Raw genomic sequence first — 20,997 nt, forward strand, 5'->3', positions numbered from 1 at the left:
GTTAAATTCACCCCGTCTGTTTCGACTGTTCCTTCTTTCCTTCCTTCCTTTCTCCCTTCTTCCTCCTTTCCTTTCCTTCCTCCTTGCCTTCCTTCCTTCCCTCCTTGCCTTCCTTCCGTCCTTCATTTCTTCCTCCCTTCCTTTCTCCCTTCTTCCCCCTTGCCTTCCTTCCTTCCTTCGTCCCTCCTTGCATTCCTTCCTTCCTTCGTTCCTCCTTGCCTTCCTTCCTTCGTCCCTCCTTGCCTTCCTTCGTTCCTTTCTCCCTTCTTCCTCCTTTCCTTCCTTCCTCCTTGCCTTCATCCCTCCTTGCCTTCCTTCCGTCCTCCCTCCTTGCCCCCTTCTTCCTCCTTTCCTTCCTTCCTTCCTCCTTGCCTTCCTTCCGTTCTCCCTCCTTGCCTTCCTTCCCACCTTCCTCCCTCCCACCTGTGTGTGTGTGTGTGTGTGTGTGAAAGGAAAACAAAAGCAGGCTCAGGGTTTTTAAGTACAGCACTTTTAATGATACAATGGGTTTGATGGGTTTGTTCCTTAACATTTGGGGAAGAACTGCAAGTCAGTGAGGACTGGGTGAAAATACATCTGGCTCACCGGCCTGTTTTTTAATAAGTCCAACCCCTTTCATCTAAAAAGACATCATCTGAATCCAGTAACGTGGAATGATATTAACATGACTCCAACTAAAAACAAAAAAAAAAAATAGGTAAAACAAACAAAAAAAAGAAAAAATTCAAGCTCATGAGGTTTTACAAGACACTGAATCTGTGAACACAGGTTGTTGTGAAACTTCCAGCCTGTCAGAAAATCAAGTTATTGCTAAGATGTCCTCTTTTTAAAGTCCCCCCCCCTGTACTTGTTGTTAATAGTGGCTTCAAACAAAACAGGATACCTCTTTATTTTTTTTTATTTTTTTTTTCTTTTATATTTTTTTAAATGTGTAATCCTGCTTTTTTTCATAGTGGCTCTTCAAACCCTGAGGTGAGCGTCTTGAACGCAGCACTCCACTCAATTTCCAGTCATTGTTACACCGTGCACAGAAAAAGGTCAAAAAAGGGGACTGTCAAGTTCACACACACACACTCAAACACACACACTCACACACACAGAGAGAGAGAGAGAGATGGAGAGATGGAGGGAGAGGGCGAAACGTACAGTGAACAGTGTAACAAGGAGTAAATTAGTGACCGACAGTGAACCACAGGCTTTGCTAATCCACCACACAGTAGCAGCAGGTTTCTATTACTGTAAAACAACCAGAATACGTGTACACACAAAAGCAAGCAAGAACAAGGAGTACATTTAATGAAATTCATCTCAGAGGGGATGGAGAGCGAGAGAGAGAGAGAGAGAGAGAGAGAGCGAGAGAGATTAGTGGGGAGACTCCTCTGCCTCATCAGTCAATTATGGTGGTAAACAGGGATGCAAGACACAAATAGTGACATGACCTATTTCACATTCCTTTTTCTTATTTGTCCTTTTTCCAGAAATATAAGCTGATAATAATAATAATAATAATTACTCGAGGGCCAGTAAAATTAATAATAATACAGATAAAATTCGACCTCTACTGCCCCTCGATGTTTGAATCTGACAGGTAGAGAGAGCAATGGTACATGTTTTGTACAATAAAACATGTATATACACTCACACACAAATATATATATTTACATACATATATACACAGTAACAGCATTAACATAGACTTTTAAGGTAAGTGCTAGGGTTTTTTGAGAGTGGCTTGGTTGTAGCCGTGCTATAAGGGTTAAGATAATACTGGTAGAGGAGGAATACACACATTCTTTGTACAGCATGGATGAGGAGAGGCATCCATGGTTAGATGAGCCTTCTTGGGTTTCTTCTTTTTTTTTTTTTCTTCTTTCTCTTTAGGACACTTGCCGATTAGACAAGAGGTGTTTTTTTTATGTTTTAATAGCTATTTACAGGAGCTCCCCAATTTTTAAGGAGAGGCGTAGTGCAAGTCTTTCTCTGGCTGTCAGTCACTCAGGATGTGCACAAAAGACATAGGGAACACCCCTTTTCTTTCAGGAGCTCCTTCAATGTGCCCGATCTGGAGAAATGTGGAGAAAGGAGAGTAAGAAAAAAAGGAGCATGATGAGGTGTGGTGTTTTTTGTGTGTGTGTGTGTGTGTGTGTGTGATGTTTTTGGAGACTTACCCACCACTCCTGGTCCTCCTCTCCTGTAACTATTATCACCTCTCCTTCCACAAATGTCAGCTCGTCATCGTTGTCAGCCTGGCAGTCATAGATCGTCTTCACCCGGCGGGCTTTGCTTTTCCCCTGCAGGTATACAAAGAGGTAAAAGTGTTAATTAAAACTGCTGCTGACACACACACACACACACACACACACACACACACACACACACACACACACACACACACACACACACACACACACACACACACACACACACACACACACACACACACACTTTAACTTTCCTGATGTCCTCCTGGGTCAAATTGACCCGTCTGTTTTGACTGTTCCTTCTTTCCTCCCTTCCTTTCTCTCGCCCTCCCTCCTTCCTTCTTCCTCCCTTCCATCCTTCCTCCCATCCTTCTTCCCCCTTTCCTTCCTTCCTCCCTCCTTTCCTTCCTTCTTTCCTCCCTTCCATCCTTCCTCCTTTCCTTTCTTCTTCCTCCCTTCCTCCCTCCCTCCTTCCTTCCTCCCTCCTTTCCTTCCTTCTTCCATCCTTCCTCCCTCCTTTCCTTCCTTCTTCCATCCTTCCTTCCTCCCTCCTTTCCTTCCTTCTTCCTCCCTTCCATCTTCCTCCCTCCCTTCCATCCTTTCTTCCTCCCTCCTTTCCTTCCTCCCTTCCATCCTCTCTCCTTTCCTTCCTTCTTCCTCCCTTCCTCCCTCCTTTCCTTCCTTCTTCCTCCCTTCCTTCCTTCCTCATTTCCTTCCTTGACTCAACAACAGGAGGGTTAATCTAATTTGTTGACCTGAAATCATCAAAAACAAGCATAAAAAATATTTAAAGCAAAGTGAAAAAGTTGCTGATGTCTAAACTTTTAACAGAGTGAGGGGGGAAATAAATGCCTTTGAAATTTCAGGAAATACCCATCAAAGGAAAAACTAACCAAACTCACATTTTATGGTCATGCATAAGTGGAAATATTTTTATGCCCTTTGGATATTTGGGAGTAATCTGAAGTCTGTGATGGTTAACTGTTTCTGATGATGTGTGTGATGTAAAAACATTTCACTTATTGACACTAAACAGTCAGAAGTAGAGAGAAAGAAAAAAAAAAGCCCACCTGTGTCAACTGAAATTAAAATGACTAATATGTTGAAGTGTGAAATATGAAGTGAGGTCACTAGTAACGCTATGAATCAATGGTTTTATGATCGGATCCTTGTTTTATTTCTATTATGAGCACATATGAGGAAGCACATGCACGTCAGTAAGACACCAGAGAAGAAAGAAGACGAACGACTGCTAGCAAGTATTCATCTAAGTGTATTAGAAACTGGATACTGGACTCAAAGATGGAGCTGATTCATTTAAATGAGATTTTCTCGCCTGGTAACATGAGCTAAAATAAGTTTCAAGCTTCCAGGTTCACTTACCTGTTCTGCAGCCGGCTGAATAAGCACAGTAATGTTTCTCCTACTGCTCAACCCAGAGACTTTACATCATGGTTATAATAGTCTTTATTGTTATTTAAAGACATTAAAAGCAATCCTTATGATGCCTTATGGTAAAAAAGACATTTGATGACTTTTTCTAAAGTGTCCCAAAATGCACAAAATTAAAATATTTAAAAATGTTAAGACTTTTGTATAGGTGCTATAAATTTTGGTCCATTTGACCTATATCTATTGCCATGTCTTAGTTAATTGAATAGTTAATATTTTTAATAAGATAGTAGTTATGAGGATTTCTTTTTATGATGTAGCAGTGAAGACTGATGGCTCTAATGGTTATACAATAAACCTCACAGCTCCATAAAGTTCTGCTCATTTTCACTTTACATAAAATAACATTTAACCACCAAAAAGAGACGCAAACATGACTAAAAGAGACACAAGTTGACTAAATAAACCTGAAAACTACCAAAAACAGACATAAAAATGACTAAAAACAACCTCCAGCTAGTTTGAGTAACAGCTGCCATCTAGTTACCATAGCAACTTAGCAATGGATTGACTAAAGAGACTCAAAACTACTAATAAAATAACATTTAAATAATTATTGCTATGTTATATTTTCATGTCTTAGGTAAAATAGGACATGATATTGTGTGATAGTAGCTGTTTCTCCTCCTAAAATGAGTAAAAAATACACTCTCTCTGCTCTCTGAAACATTAATTGAAGGTTTAATCACATTTATTGATCAGTCACATCGACTATTGATGCTTTCTAAACACATCTGTGCCTCAAAATTTGGTTTAGACACTTTTTATGAGGGGACACTTGTACATACTAAGCCCATAAACAGCCGTCCATTCCGGAATCTTGGTTGCTAAGGCAGTTGCTAAGGCGGTTGCTACGGTGTTTCTTAAAGAGACAGGAGGGTGAAGAATATGGAACAGAAATGGATTTGATAATGAGCGCTTCCATACCGTGTTTATCTTCCTCGGGAGCGGTACGGGAGTCTCCGCGGTCCCTGCTGGAGTCCCGTTGGTGTCCTCCGCAGCCGGTTGAGTAGGGGTCACTATATTGGCCTGCTGATTGGGTGACGGCGAGTCTTGAGGTTGAGGTTGCGGCTGCGGTTGAGGTGGAGGCGGAGGTTGCGTCTGAGGCTTCGGCGCCGTCTCTCCGGGAGGCGGTCTGGGAACCGACTCGGCCGTTCCGGGTTTCGGGGGGATGTCGGAGAGGTGAGGCTTCGGAGGGAGGTCTTTGAGCTGCGGTTTGGGCGGGAGGTCTCCCAGCTGAGGTTTAGGAGGGAGGTCGGAGAGCTGCGGCTTCGGAGGAAGTTCTCCGGGTTTCGGGGGGAGATCAGACGGCTGCGGCTTCGGTGGCAAATCTCCTAGCTGAGGCCGCTCGGCCAGAGGAGCCTTCTGAGGGGTCTCGCTTCCTGGAGGGGATTTCTGGAAGACTTCAGGAGGAAGGCTGGGCTTATCCATAGAGGGGTGGTGTATGGTGTCGATCTTCCGCAATGCCACTGCAGAGATAAACACTTAATAGTTAGCTTTTTAATAATAAGTAACGTCAAATGTATTAATAAAGCTCATTTAAAAACAACAGCAAAGCAAAATATATTGTTACTACATCTAACACTACTACTACAGTCTACAGTTAGCCAGTTAGCTGAGTTAGCCGCCGAGCTAGCAGCTGAGTTAGCAGCAGAAAGCTCTCAGACGTAGCATCCATGTTTCTGGTAGAGGTGGTGACTTTGATTGACAGGTGACACTTGGTAGTGGGCGGTGTTTAAGAGGACTCGGAGGCCACGCCCACAGCGTTTGGGAGCAGAGAAAGAGACTGACTTTTACACAACTTTGAAGCCTAATTTCATATATTTGGCGATTTTTTTAATCATTCAAATTTGGCAGGGTGGTTAACAACACACTTTTCTGTGGTATGTCAAACTCAGAACACATATTTATTCTTACTTTACACGGACTTTAAACAGTCCAACAATGGTTGTAAGGGAGTTAGTTTAAGGGGAAAATAAATTGGTGTATCATCTGCATATAAGTGGATTGTGATTCCATATTTTCTTAGAAAGAGTGAGCATATAAAAGCAAATAGGACTGGTCTTAGAATACAACCCTGGGAGGGGAGCTGAGGAGCTAATAACTTTGTATAAATAAAAAAATCACCTTTCTGAGGTAGTTTGGGAAGAACCCTTGGACCAAGTGTAGACTTTGTGTTGCTTGAAGTAGTGCTGGGAAGAGATTTTTTAAAATAAATTCATGTTAAATTCATATTAAAAGAAGATGTTGGTACATTTGAGACAGGTTACTTTACTATATGTGTTGTTGTTGTACCTTTGCTGCTGAGGAATGCCTTCAAACTTGTTAGAAACCGGAGACATCTTGCTGACGGGAGGCGGAGTGGAGTCGCTTCCTAAAGTTTTACCAACGACGACGACAAACATGATTATTCAACACCGTTCACAAGAGCGGCCAAACAAAAAATTAGATTAATTTGATTTATAAATGTGGGAATAAATTAAACATGCTGTGATGGGTTTTTAAAAAATAAAACAAAATAAAAATAAATAAAAACAATGAGGGGAGGCGTCATCTGGCTGAGCTTTCCATGAGCCTGAACTGAGCGTCACTGTTTAATTAGCGGCAGGGCGTCATGTGGGAGACAGGAAGCACAAACACACCACAGAGGACAAATGATAACAAGTAGGGGTAAAAACAAACGTCCCCCTGTATTACACCTAAAGGGGACACGAACGAGACTGGAAGTAAAAATGACTTGAGGTGCGTTTGATTTCGTTCCCTCTGTCTCCACGTGGTTCAGATCCAAACCCAGACTGAGAAAAAGTCACTGATGTCTGTTTATGCAGTTTTAAGGTGTTTGGTTTTAATTTATGGGTGGTTATTAGATCAATAGTTGCTAAAAAAGTAGTGAAATGCACCTTTTTGTGTCATATTTGAGTTTGCAGGACTACTAATTTCCAAGATATAGGTTTAAACTTTGAAAAACCTCAGCTTTAATTTGGACCTTTGAGCATTAAAAGACTTATATAAACTTAAAATTAAAACTCTATACAGGGTTGGGAAGGTTACTATGGAAATGTAATAGGTTACAGGTTACTAGTTACTCTTTTAACATGTAATAAGTAATGTAACTATTTCAATGACTTCATCAAAGTAATGTAACTTATTACATTTGATGACTTCTCTAGTTTTCTAACCAATGTTTTCAGCTGTTAGGGTAAATGTTCCCTCCTTCTGTCCTTCCTCCCTTCCTCCCTGCCTTCCTTCCTTCATCCCTTCCTTTCTTCCTTCTGTCCTTCCTCCTTCCTTCCTTCTGTCCTTCTTTCCTTCCTAAGATCAATGTTTTCAGCTGTTAGGGTAAATGTTCCCTGCTTCTGTCCTTCCTTCCTTCCTCCCTTCCTTCCTTCCTTCCTTCCTTCCATCCTTCCTTCATCCCTTCCTTTCTTCCTTCTGTCCTTCCTCCTTCCTTCCTTCTGTCCTTCTTTCCTTCCTTCCTAAGATCAATGTTTTCAGCTGTTAGGGTAAATGTTCCCTCCATCTGTCCTTCCTCCCTTCTTTCCTTCCATTATTCCTTACTTCCTTTCTACCTCCCTTCCTTCTGTCCTTCATGAGCCCACCTCATGATTTATTTACTAAATATTTATGTGCCAATAAACTCATTTATTTCTTAAAACTGGGATTCATACCTCTCAGTTTATCTACATATATCCATGGAGAGTTTATATCATCATCATTTGACACCTTGAAACTGCACAAAGAGATAAAAAAGGCACCCATACATTTGTGCAACTCTGTAAAATTAACAAAATAAAACTCTAATCCGAAAGAAATCTTAATTCAAATTTAACTTTAGGAACATTTAAAGAAATAATCTTAACTCAAAGTCCACTTGCAAGCTTTTTTTTTTTATTGTTGTTGGACCTTTCAACCACATCTCACAGTTTTAATTAACACATGGAGCTAAATAAGCAAAACAAATGGTTAAAAGCTCCAACAAAAAGGGCAAGTAAGAGGATTTTGAGTTAAGATTATTTTTCTTCCTGTATTGTTTTTTTTGGAGAGTCCCGACATTCATGCTTCAGGCCGCAGCCCCCTCATTAACGTAACGTGTGCTTTGCTTCTCACCCCCAGTCAAGCCCCCTTTACTGTGTGGACTGTGAGAGAGCGGGCTGGGTGGGTCGGACAGGGTGCGTTTGTGTCCGGGAGGGGGGGGCGGAGGCCTCTTCTTGGACAAGGTGGAGCTGCCTCCTGTTGTGAGTGTAGAGGGAGGGCCAGAAGATGGGGGAGGAGCTGGAGGGGAGCGATACATAAAAACACATGAGGTGATGAGACCCACCCAAAAAAAAAAAAGAAAAATATAAAAAATTAGCTTAATAACCCGCACCCTCCCGAAAAATAACAACCCAAGAAGGTAGAGGAGAGGTGAGGATATTAATGTGAAGGAGAGGAGAGGAAAAGTATGGAAAAAGTTGCGTTTGTGCTTTCAAGAAGACGATTTGAAGACAAAATGAAGATAAAAAGAGCGGAAAAAACGAATGCATGAACATAAAACATAAACGTCTGAAATCATGAGTATATAAACATTATGATTTGAGTTTGTAGGGCTCGTTACTTCTGGTTCAATATGCTTCTCTGTGTCTATTGAGACTCCGAAGGCGTTAAAATAGAGTAAAATAGGATGAAAGCAGCTAATAGAGAGCTCAGCCAGAAGAGGAATCAGCTGTGGTGAGAGTTTACAGCTCAAGGGTGGCAGACGTGAATCCATAAAGACTATATATATATATATATATATATATATATATATATATGTACATATATATATATAAAAATTAAAATAAAATAATGTAGGCAAGAAATAATTAACTGGAAACTCTGCCTGCCTACTTTTTCTTCAATTGTCTACTTTTAAAAAAAAAGAAGAAAAAAACACGTCATCACCCTTTAAATGTTGAGCTGTAAAGGACGAAAGAAACAACTGAGGGATAAACTGTATATGGGGAGTAAAAAAGAGGAGGGGGGGAGAACATAAAACCAGGATATTCACTGATGTATGGTCGAGTGCCAGCCAGTGTGGCGTAGTGCGAATGAGAGCCAAGGAATGCCAAGTGTGGAGCTGAAAGAATAAGAGAAACAAAAAAAGAGAGAAAGAGAGAGGGAGAGAGAGAGAAAGAAAAGAGAGCGAGATGAGGAGGAGTGTGGTAGAGAAAAAATCTGCAGTCATGTCAAGTTTTTAAAACGAAGAAGAAGAAGAAGAAGGGAGGAGGAGAGGAGGAGGAGAAGGCTGCTCCCACACATCATAAAATAACATGATGAAATCTTATCGGTGGCAAGCAAAGAAAAAAGGAGGAGAAACGCTGCACAGCTGGCCGTCAGGAGGAAGAGGAGGAGGAGGAGGGGGGGCGAAGTGGAGAGAGAGAGAGAGGTGTGTGTGTGAGCTCTTCAGCGCTCAATGAGAGAAAGAGAGAGAGCGATGCTAGTGTGGAGCTTCTGAAGAGTTAGCATGTTAGTTAGCATGTTAGCTTACATGTATGTATGTTTGTCATTTAGCCTCATTCAGAGTTTTTTTAAAATCTTATTTTTGCATAAAACAAACTTCACTTGTTTCCAATGTTAATACAAATAAAGTAAATGTGTTAATAGCCCTTTTTTAACCTTATTAAATACACTCAGGAACTAAAAAGCTTTAATTAAGGTGTTGATTAAAAATGTTGGATACAAAGTTGTTGCAGCTTGAGGTTTGTGATTTTCTAGCTAGTAAAAATACAATTAATACTTAAAATTGACTTTCTTCATATAAGTCAGTATTGATAAGAATACAGCAGAGGGTCCAAAAGTCTAAAGACTACAATGACAATCTCTAATATTTCCATGTAAACCTAGAAATAATCAGAAAGATTGAGGATTCAGAAACATTTTTCTACCTACCTACCTACCTATCTATCTATCTGAAACATAACACTACTTTTTTTTTTTTTACGTAACAACCACTTTTTTTCAAAGTCATTGATAGAAATACAGCAGAGGGTCCAAAAGTCTAAAGACCACAATGAAAATCTGTAATATTTTCACATAAACCTGAATTTAAAACAAAATTAAACAAGAAATAATTACTACTCTGCATTATTCCCAGTGTTTCTAACCAACTTAACTTCTATCTATCTATCTATCTATCTATCTATCTATCTATCTATCCATCCATCTATCTATCTATCTATCACATAAGACTATTAACTATTTTAACCCTTCCTTCCTTTGCTTACAATCACTATTTGAAACCTGTTGCTTTGCATTGGAAACAGGTGAAACTTAACGTCTCTTTGTCTTGAGAAAAATACGATTTCCAACGCTCATAAATGGATTAAGTGACTTGTTCAGATCAGATGAGGTGTTTCTGCAGCGTAAGCGTGAGCGTTTTACTGAAGCTGCAGCTGTCAGTGTTTTACATCGACTCCTCAGAGGGGAGGGGTGTTATTTTTAATACCAACACTGCAGAGACAGCAACCCCACTGCACACTGTTTGTGTATATTGTGTCTACAGCTAATGATTAAGTTTGTATCTCACTTCCCTTTTTGTCACACGCCTGACTAAGCATTGCCCCTGTCTCCTGCAGCCATGTTGTTCCTGAAGCTTTACTGTGTAAGCAGTCTTAATGACACCTGCTTCCCGCCCTCTGATCTCTCGCCCTCTCCCTCTGCGTGTGTGTTGATAAAATTGGATTCCTCGGCAGGGAGTGTGTGTGTGTGTGTGTGTGTGTGTTAATGACTGACGGCGCAAAGGGGGAAGAAACTTTAGCAGGAAAAGTGGTTAGGGAGTATTCCTCTGCATCTATCCCCCTGTCCTGGATATAATCAAACATTAACACACATGATAAAAGTGTCAAATCGAGCAAAGCATACACACAACTTCTTAAATCATTTCCATTACAGTTAGCATTTAGAAAAAGAAAAGAGATATTAGCAGAACATCTGACTGATCATGTAGTGCTGGGCGGTATGACCAAAAATGTATATCACGGTAGTTTTCAAAATAAAAGCGGTTTCACGGTATATGACGGTATTTTTTTCATGTATAATCAGCTGTTCACAACATCTTCTACTAGTTGAGAGAGGAACTACTACTCTACTGCAGTAGATTGACTTAGGATGGACTATTTTACTGTCATGATGAGTGAATAGTAGTAATATCAGAGCTGCCAACATTCCTGTTTTTCCCGTATTTTAGACTCATCTCCCGCAGCTCTCCTGTTTTGTCTTTTCTCCGGGGAGTCTCCCATAATTTACAGCCCCAACTTTATTTGTTAATAATAATAATAAGAAGAAGAAGAAGAAGAGCACAATAACAAAGGTTTTATTTTGAAAGCTTAGACAGGAAGCCACCGCAGCTCCGTTAGTTTGACAGAAGCTGAAACACACAGCGAAATGTTTTAACTGTAAATAAAAGTGCAGAGTTTCCAGCCTGCGTCAGACGATGCTGAGTTTACTGACTAATTATTAAAAACCAGGATGTGATGCGTGAACTATCGTCATAGTAACTCGTTCGGCAGGCAAACATCTTCTGCTGTTGTGTGATGAAATATACCGGTATGGCGCTACATTAGAAATTCATATCATAACGAAAATATACATCGGTGTTCAGTGTGAACCAGTATACCACCCAGCACTATGGTCATGGCTATAAAAGACAGACTGATTAAACTGTGTGATGTTGGAGCGGGCAGGTCTGACCTTTGCCCTGGTTCCTGGGTGGCAGCGGCGGTCCGTCGGCCACGGGAGAGGAGGAGAGGTCCGTGGAGGCGCTGTACATCTGGTTGGTGAAGGCGCTGTAGGACAGACGCTGCTGCTTGTCTCTCTGGCTGATGAAGCCCGGCAGGGAGAGTTTGTCGTGGGGGGAGAGGCTGGAGGAGTGGCAGAAGCTCTGAGGCCTCGGGGAGCGGTCCTTCTTGATGGGACTCGGCTGCGACAGATGAGACGGCTGATATTATAACCTTGCATGAAGATGCTTTGACTTTTACATGCTGTTCAGGGTCAAAATTGACTGTAAAAACACTGTAAACACATTTATTTTGGGCAGATCTTTCCTAATGTGACCCACAGTATACAAAAATGGCCATAAAATGCATCATTTTTGTAGTTTTGTGCAGCTCATACACATTTTTCATATATGCAAATGTACAAATTTATCATGTGTTTTATAAAAATGTTTTAAAAATAAGCATTTAAACATGTTTTATCCAACTGGACCATAAAATAGTGACTGTGAATGTCTTTTAAATCAAACATTTATTAATGACTGATGGGGAATTCATGAATGTGAATTGGTGCAGAGACTATTTAAGACAGAATATGAACAGTATGTAAAGGGTTAAAGGAATATTATGACATTTTGGGAAGTGCTCGTATTAGCTTTCTTGCTGAGAGTTTGATGAGAAGCTCTTTTAAGGGCCGTCCACATTAAGAACGATAACTATAATGACGTGAGCATCCACACTATGACATCATCACGTTCCATTACAATGTAATATGATACATTCCATTACAATGTAATGGAACGTGACGATGTCATAGTGTGGATGCTCACTATGACCACACATGCTCACTATGACCACACTATGACATCATCACGTTCCATGGAACGTGACGATGTCATAGTGTGGATGCTCACGTGTAATGATTACATAGTTGAAATATCCCTAAATGACCTTTGACCTGCATCAAATGAATGCTGACTGGGAAGCCTTTCAACCTGCCTCATTTATCTAATTTTTCCCAGAATGCATTGCACTCACTATGATGTATTGAAACAGCTGTGAAGTATTTTTGCCTTTATTCATGTGTAATATCAGTCAGCGTAAAGTGTGTGAATCTACAGAGAAGCCGCTGTTATTCTTTGATTCTGTGAAAATGACATCAAAGCATGACTTGCAGATGCTTCACATTGTATTTCACTTTCTAATGTTAACTGGAAATATCTATTAAACATGTCAGGTAATTTTTAGTCCATTAACAACAATAAAAAGGGAAATACACGACGGAGAGATGAAAGGAAAGCTAAAAATACAGAGAATCCCCAGCAGGAGAAACACGGCGCGGTCATATCCGAACATCAGACTGACTCATGAATCATTTGCATGTTGCTGTGTGAAATAAAAACACCATTCAATTCAAGTTTAAATTCGAGTTAAATTAAAACTAACACTCTGCTTTTGGACTTTGGACTTCTTTGAGCTATGCTGAAAGAGTACAGTCGCTCCATCAATGGGAATTTGAATAAAGGATTAGTTATCAATAGTTTTCTATCTGTATTGGGCTGCAGAGACAAACTTACATAAGACTCACCTCTTTGCATTGGCTTTGAATCCTGGTTGAACTATCTTTGCTTTTTATCTATTGTGTTTTTATAGTTTTATTTATTGTGTTTTTATAGTTTATCATACTCATAATTGTTCTTTTATATTATGTGTTGTTTTATTTTATCTTTATCTATTTTTATTGTATCTTTTATCTTCACTTATCTCTTATTTTAGCACTTTGGTTCACTGAGGTTGTTTCAAATGTGCTTTATAAATAAACTTTGACTTGACTTAAAGGGCAAGTAGAAAGACTTTATTCAGCTTTGGGAACCAGACATGAATATTATTATAGATGGAAATGTTGCTTTAACCTGAAAAAGAAAGTGTAATGTTTTTCATTTCATTTAAAGATGATGCAAAAGTCTTAGGCCACCATTAGATGTTGTTGTTTTAGCAATGCTATAATGACCATATATTATTATTATTACTCAGTCTCTTTATTAGAATACAACCAAGAAACACAGGAAATGTGTATGCATTATTAAAAAACAGAAGAAACCAAATAGAAAACAGCTTCTATATGCTAAAGTATAAGGCATAAAGTATTTATTGGACTTCCTCTTACACAGGAACCGGAACTCTCTTTAACCTGAATGGAATGAAACCTTAATTAATAATAATATTTAATAATTAATGTTAGATATTGTGTGCGTATTTGCTGTATGTCCTGTTTTTATAATGGCTGTGACCTTTTGCACTAATACTGTATGTGTATGTGTATATAATGTATGTATCTCTGGTCAAAGTTACTGTGTTACTGTAAATGTGTCTTATGGGGGAGAAAATAAGAAAATTACAATAAACATTAAGGGTGGGAATCATCAGAGGCTCCACAATACGATATTATCATGACACTTGTGTCATGATACGAGATTATTGCCATTTTAAATACATATTGCGATTTACTGCAATTCATTACCTTTATTCAAAAAACAAATTCGAGGCATCGAGTGGACTGAAAAAGCTATTGATTTCATTATTCTAGTACCGAAAACGTAGAATTTTCATTTGCAATTTATACCTTGGTGTTCGTGTATCGATACAATAATGCCACACAAAACATTGTGATACTATACACATATTATTAAAAAAACCAAAAACCAACTGACGCTTCATTTGTTCAAACCTTATCATCAAGATCATCGTCGCTCTCGTCCATCTCCTCCAGTCTGAGGCTCCACTCGTACTCCACATGGATGTGAGGGTTGAATTTCCCTTCTGCAGCCTGCACAAGCTGATATACACACACACACACACACACACACACACACACACACACACACACACACACACACACACACACACACACACACACACACACAGACACACAGACACACACACACACACACACAGACACACACACACACGCACACACACACACGACTCGGTTAAACACATGAAAACAAGCTGCAGTTCACCTCAAATCTGAACCATGACCGTAAATCATGGAAAATTGCAAGAAAACTGGTTGCATATAAAGTTAAGACGCTGCAAAAAAGCCTAAAAACAAGACATATAATAAAGAGTAAGGAACAAAAAGAAGAAATAAGAATATACAGTAAAACTATAAGTCATAATAATTAGGATTATCATATAAAAAACTTCCTTTTGTCTAGATATGAGCCTTTAATCAGTGTGCAGGAACCACAAAGAAACAAATATATACTTTAAATATTTGATTTTACTAATATAAATAAGAGGAAAAAGAAGAAATAAAAAATAAAAAAGTCAGAATCAGCCTTTATAATGAGGATTATCATACAAATACCTATAAATTAGTATTATTGTCTAGATATGAGCCTTTAATCAGTGTACAGGAAGTGATTTTACTCATATAAATAAGAAACAAGCTTCATATCTTGGTAAATGTAGAGCATTGCATTGGACATAGCCTTTTTGTGTGTGTGTGTGTGTGTGTGTGTGTGTGTGTGTGTGTGTGTGTGTGTGTGTGTGTGTGTGTGTGTGTGTGTGTGTGTGTGCATGCTCATATTAGCGTTAATAATAAACCTACATCAACAATTATTTCCACTCTGCTGTCCTCGTTGCCTGAGGCTGGACACAGACCTTCGACTGCCATCTAGTGTTGTTTTTCTTTCCTCATCTCACCCATAAAAAAACTGCTCAGTAAAAAGTCTAAATGTCTCACAGCGATCTTTACAGTAATAAATTGTGTTTTTAATTCTTATTTTTTTAATTTAAGAAGTGTTTATAGACTATTTAAAAACCCTCCTGTGATGTGCATGAAGCTGAGAAATACTTACTGCCTCCTCGCACTGGCTGTTCCTCAGTCGCCTGGCAACATCCAGCGCTGTCTCTCCGTTCTGATTGGCTGAAAGGGGGGGGGAAGGGGACATTCAACAGTTAAAGAGAGAGAGATGGAGTCTGATAAGGGCGAAGGAGGCGAGACGCCAAACGAGAGAGGATGAACCTCGACATGTGTGACTCACGGATGTCGGTGGCCGGTTTGCCCCTCAGGAGTAACTTGAGGCACTCGGGCTTCTCGTACATGCAGCAGTAATGGAGGGCGGTGTTCCCCCACTCCGTCTGCTTATCCAGGTTTCCGCTAGTTAAAAAAAACAAAACACACACACACAGAGACACACACACACAGACAGAGAGAGGGTTAGGGCAAAGGGTCACAAGAGCTCGAGGAGTTTTCCACAGTCCTGCAGCTTCAGGTTAATGAATCAGTACAATAAAAACTGTTTTGTTAATTCCACAAAAAAGGGGGAAATTAGCTTGGAGCAGCTCGTTGCACACAAAAAACACAAATAAATAAATAAATAATATAATATATAGCAAAACAACAAAGGCTCTTGTGATGTAATATGAGATAAACTGCATATATATGTGTTTTCCCCTTTAAAAAGTCTCTCATAATAGCAAAAATTAGGATGTAAGATGATGAATTAAAGTTGAGTCAGGGGTCAAGAGCCCATCCTGAACATTAAAACCTGTTTCTTTCTTGTTGTAATCATTCCTCCTGTTCATACAGAACATTAGAAGACCCCTTCATAATGCACTTACAATGCAAAGTGATGGAGGACAAAATCCACCATTGTCAAAAAACTGTATTTTAAAGTTGATCTGAAGCTAATATGAAGCTTCAGCTGTCCAAATGAGTCAAATCAAGTCTTCTATGATTCAATGTTACAGTGTTTTTAGAGCCAAACTCCCTCTTTTTGTTACTATACTTCCACCACAGCTCAACAGGGAAACACAAAAAAGGGAATTAGATGCTTAAAAGGACTGTAAATGTGTCAGATATCCACTTTATTTGACTGCTGAAGCCTCATATAAGCTTCAAATCATTTTTTTGTATATAAAGCATGTGGATTTTTGGCCTCCAGCACATTTAAAGGATATTTTTTAATATCAAGTATAAACAGGATGAATGATTACAGTGAGAAAAACCTCTTTAAATGCTCTTATGTGTGCACCTGACTGTTATTTTAGTACATAATGGTAAATGCTTAGAAAAACAAACTGTGTATTAGTCATGAAACCTCACACTACACTATTAACAGCAGCTACAGGACATAATGAGTCTCTCTCACATCTTAAGTGGATCCCCACAAAGGCTGAGAGAAATATTTTAAATAACGAGCTCTACGCGTGACTCTGCATGAGCACGAGCTATTAATTAATGAGAGGCTTCCACTTCTCCTTCTTCTTCTCCTTCTACTCCTTCTTCTTCTTCTTCTACTGTGTGTGGAGGCTACCGAAGCAGTGGTGGGTAAACAATTGAAAAGAGAGGAATAAATTAAAGCAGAGAACAAGTGCTTGACCCATTTCTGTTTGCCTTGTGGGAATCTGAGCTGAGCTGAGCTGTGCTGTGCTGTGCTGTGTGGCTGCTAAGCTTTTCCCTCTGCAAGCCTCCACCGCTTTAATACAATAATACAGACTGAAGCACAGAGCAGAGACTCAGCAGCAGACTCATATATCAAATGCATGCATGTTTTCACTAAAGAGTTGGTTGATTCATCATTTTTCTATAACCCACCGGTGTGTTTAGGGACCATTCAAAAGCTTTTTAGCCTGTAAAAACAATAAAAACTCTTATTTCACACTGTTTTTGTGTTTTTTTGAACACTCTGATGAGGGAAATGTACCTGTTCTGCACAAGGAAGTCGACCAAATGCAGCGAGGTCTGGTCAGCAGTCCGTACAGAGTAGTGCAGTGCTGTCTCTCCGACTTCCTGCAGGGGGCCATCAAACACAGCAAAGACACGGTGAGACAAATCTAGGAGGCAGCATCCATTCTGCACTCCTCTTTCTCTTTCTCTCTCTCTCTCTCTCTTTCTCTCTCTCGCTCTCTGTCGTCGAGTCTCTTTCAGCATTTAAACAAGCTGCGGTAAACAAAATGGCTCCTAAAAATAAAACATTTTCTGCAGGAATTATGCAGAAATCTAACCGTAATTGCACCAGAATCTGCGTATTAAAGCAAAGATCCTGACTTTAATGTCTTTAAATGGACGGGAGATTAAAGATGAAATATGTGTTTTATTATTATTATTATTTTGCAGCATCTTTGCATCTTATATGGTATCTTAGAAGCTGCATTTAGTTATCTATTCCTGTCTGATGTCACTGTGCTGTCTGCAGCTATTCGGATGTACTGACAGGAGCAGATCAGATATCAATGAGTCAGACTCCTTCATAGCATTGCGCAGACAGCAGCAGCAGCAGCAGTAACAGCAGCAGCCCTCTCCGTCACCCCCAACCCCTCCACCCCCCCCCCTTCCTCCAAAAAAACAAAAAAATATCCCACTGCTGCTGCATTGTACACTTAATTTTTCATTACAGCAGTGCCATGTCTGTGTTACGAAACCTTGACCCATTTATGTCACGTTAAGTCTGATCACACACATTGTTTACGCTGCAGCAGGATCTCCACCATTTACTGCTTGTTATTTTAAGGCTTTCGCTTTTTTATATATATGTAGGAAAAATCAGCGGGGTAAAGAAAGGGAAAGAAAGCGGAGAAAAGAAAGAAAGAAAGAAAGAAGCAGCAGCTGGCTAAACCACAGAATAAAAAATTTAATAATAAAATAAAAAAAAAAGCAGAGACATGAATCATCTGAGTAAATATGGACTCGACAAAGACGATGCCCCGGCTGTGTGGTGGTGGTGGTGGTGGTGTTGGTGTGTGGTTGGCTGGATATCACCACCTGCTGGTCGCATGTTTTTCCGACTGTTACACCCATTTTTTTTTTTTCTAACCACCGAATTATTCACCAACTGGCAGAAATGTGTCAGCGTCTGTTGTCCCTGCTGGGAATGAGCAGCAGAGAGTGTGTGTTTAAAAGTCTAGTGTGAGATCATACATGATGATCAATGATGCAATGTACTGCAGCAGTTTAAGAGAGGAGAGAGAGAGAGGGAGAGAGAGAGAGAGAGAGAGAGAGAGAGAGAGAGAGAGAGAAGTACAGCTGAGCGGACTGCTACAGCTGCAGCGATTAAAGACAAGAAAATGTATCACAGACTTTTCTGATCATTGATTCATTGAGTTTTTTTACTCCTCTGTGATAATAACTGAATAAAGAATGGTTGTGGATAAAATAACACATTTAAGGACGTCATCTTTGGCTTTGATCAACATTTTTCTGACATTTTAGAGACTTAACAATTTACCCACATATCAATCGATAGCGTATTGTGTTTTGATTTGAAAGTAGATGGCATAAAGGCCGACAGGAAACAGAGGGAGGGAGAGAGATAGAGAGAGAGAGAGAGAGAGAGAGAGAGAGAGAGAGAGAGAGAGAGAGAGAGAGGGGAGGGAGGGAGGGAGAGAGAGAGAGAGAGGGAGAGAGAAAGAGAGACAGAGACAGAGAGAGAGAGAGAGGGGGAGAGAGAGAGAGAGAGAGAGAGAGGGAGAGAGACCTAGAGAGAGAGAGGGAGAGAGAGGGAGAGAGAGAGAGAGAGGGAGGGAGAAAGAGAGAGAGAGAGAGAGAGCGTGGGAGGGAGAGAGAGAGAGAGAGAGAGAGAGAGAGAGAGAGAGAGAGAGAGAGAGAGAGAGAGAGAGAGAGAGGGTATTGTGTTTTAATTTGAAAGTAGATGGCATAAAGGCCGACAGGAAACAAGGAAAGAGAGAGGGAGGGAGGCAGAAAGAGAGAGAGAGAGAGAGAGGGAGGGAGGGAGAGAGAAAGAGAAAAAGAGAGGAGAATGACACAAGAGTAAAACCAGTGACGCTGCGATTATGCGGCATGCTCAGTCACCACTCTCCATCAATTATGAAAATTGTTGCAGCTCTACATTTTTTAAAAGTCTATAACGTCAAAGTTAAACCAAAACTTCCCAGAAATCTGCAATACTTAAAGGGCCAGTTCACCAAAATCACAAAAGAAACACCTATTTTCACTCTCACTAAAATATATGGTCTTCTTCTTCTTCTTCTTAGTCTTATTATATACTGTTATAGCCTTATTATATATTATATACATAGTCTTATCTGTGGGGTTAGTGGGGTTGTAATGTTCCATTAAAAGTGCTTATAGGATGTTTGAAGAGCATTTGAAACCTTTTCCAAAGTCAGTTTTCTCTCTCTTATCTCTCTTATGTGATGGAAAGCTTTTCACCCCGCCTTTAAATGCCGTCATTCAGGATCGTTATAATCACATTTTCCTCTCTGACGTGGTCGAAAAAGCATGTCATGTAAACTAGGGCTGCAGCTAACTATTGGTGCATTACCTCAATTATTTTCTCAATTAATCATTTGGTTTATAAAATGGCAGAAAATGTTATAAAATGATTGTTATAATTTGCCAGACGCCTTCATCTGTGTTATTTTGTTCGACTAACAGTCCAAAAAACTCAAATATATTCAGTTTGCTTTCATGTATGACAAAGAAAAAGCAATAAATCTTTACATCTAAGAAGCTTTTTGCTGAAATAATGATAAAAATGATCATTCAGGAACACTAATTAATATCCTGTTCTGGATAATTCACAAATCTCTCTCTGAAAAGTTTTTATTAAGACTACTTCTTTGTTATAAAATAATTAAAATTAAAACAGTTTTCAGCTCTTCAAACCCCCTAAAAACTAAATTCCCTGTCCCTCACACTCACCGGCCCCGCCTCCGGAAGAGGCTCCATAAGCTCAACCCCCTCTGCGTAGACCTGGATGAGGGCCAGCAGATCCCTGGACTGGACCGCCTCAAATAGTTCGATCATTTTAGCTGCCGCAGACGTGCATGTCTTCCTCGCGTACTTGTGGTCCACATATTTAGCATTGATGAACTCCTTCCTCACCGTCCTGTGGGGAAAAAAACATGGAGGAGAGCGTTAGAAAACTAAATAAATGTAGTTCTTAGGTGTTATTTGAACTACTACTACTTCATAAATATTAACTTGAGATTGATTCTTCATTCCACACATATTTAAAGTCTGTGTAAAGTAAGAATAAATATGTGTTCTGAGTTTGACATACCACAGAAAAGTGTGTTGTTAACCACCCTGCCAAATTTGAATGATTAAAAAAAAATCACCAAATATGTGAAATTAGGCTTCAAAGTTGTGTAAAAATCAGCCTCTTTCTCTGCTCCCAAACGCTGAAGCCCCGCCCCCTACCAAGTGTGACCTGTCAATCAAAGTCACCACCACTACCAGAAACCATAGACTGTATGCCAGAAACATGCACGCTAGGTCTGAGAGCTTTCTGCTGCTAACTCAGCTACTAGCTCGGCGGCTAACTCAGCTACTAGCTTGGTGGCTAACTCAACTAACTGGCTAACTGTAGACTGTAGTAGTAGTAGTGTGTGCTGAATGTATTTATACCTCTACAGCAGCAGGGGCCGGAAACTGAAACACAGTTTGTGAAGCCTAGCTCCACAATTCAAATCTAAATGGTTGAAATGTTTTTTACACCTTTTTAAAAAAAAAAAATACAGTTATGACCTATTTAATGTGTTCAGAAGAAAATGTCTGAATTCACTTTACACAGTCTTTAAAGTTCACATACGGTTAAAATGACATCATAGATAGGCGTTTTTTTACATCTCAGAGAGTACTT

At 39.7% G+C, this 20,997-nt stretch overlaps 1 protein-coding gene across 1 annotated transcript in view; it reads right to left on the bottom strand.

Moving 5' to 3' along the window:
- Positions 1-849: 849 nt before the first annotated feature.
- asap1b (ArfGAP with SH3 domain, ankyrin repeat and PH domain 1b) overlaps positions 850-20,997 on the bottom strand; it is a 41,527-nt gene continuing 21,379 nt past the window's right edge. The window contains exons 4-15 of the mRNA XM_053342837.1: positions 20,055-20,241; positions 17,098-17,183; positions 15,433-15,548; positions 15,247-15,314; positions 14,112-14,219; positions 11,361-11,589; positions 7,761-7,925; positions 5,949-6,027; positions 5,781-5,845; positions 4,581-5,122; positions 2,169-2,291; positions 850-2,062 (exon numbers count right to left, since the gene is read on the bottom strand). Coding sequence (XP_053198812.1) covers positions 1,988-2,062; positions 2,169-2,291; positions 4,581-5,122; positions 5,781-5,845; positions 5,949-6,027; positions 7,761-7,925; positions 11,361-11,589; positions 14,112-14,219; positions 15,247-15,314; positions 15,433-15,548; positions 17,098-17,183; positions 20,055-20,241 — 1,843 coding nt within the window. The 3' untranslated portion in view covers positions 850-1,987. The remainder of the gene's footprint in view (positions 2,063-2,168; positions 2,292-4,580; positions 5,123-5,780; positions 5,846-5,948; positions 6,028-7,760; positions 7,926-11,360; positions 11,590-14,111; positions 14,220-15,246; positions 15,315-15,432; positions 15,549-17,097; positions 17,184-20,054; positions 20,242-20,997) is intronic.

This window comes from Scomber japonicus, chromosome 21, assembly GCF_027409825.1.
Source record: "Scomber japonicus isolate fScoJap1 chromosome 21, fScoJap1.pri, whole genome shotgun sequence".
Classification (NCBI taxonomy): domain Eukaryota; kingdom Metazoa; phylum Chordata; class Actinopteri; order Scombriformes; family Scombridae; genus Scomber; species Scomber japonicus.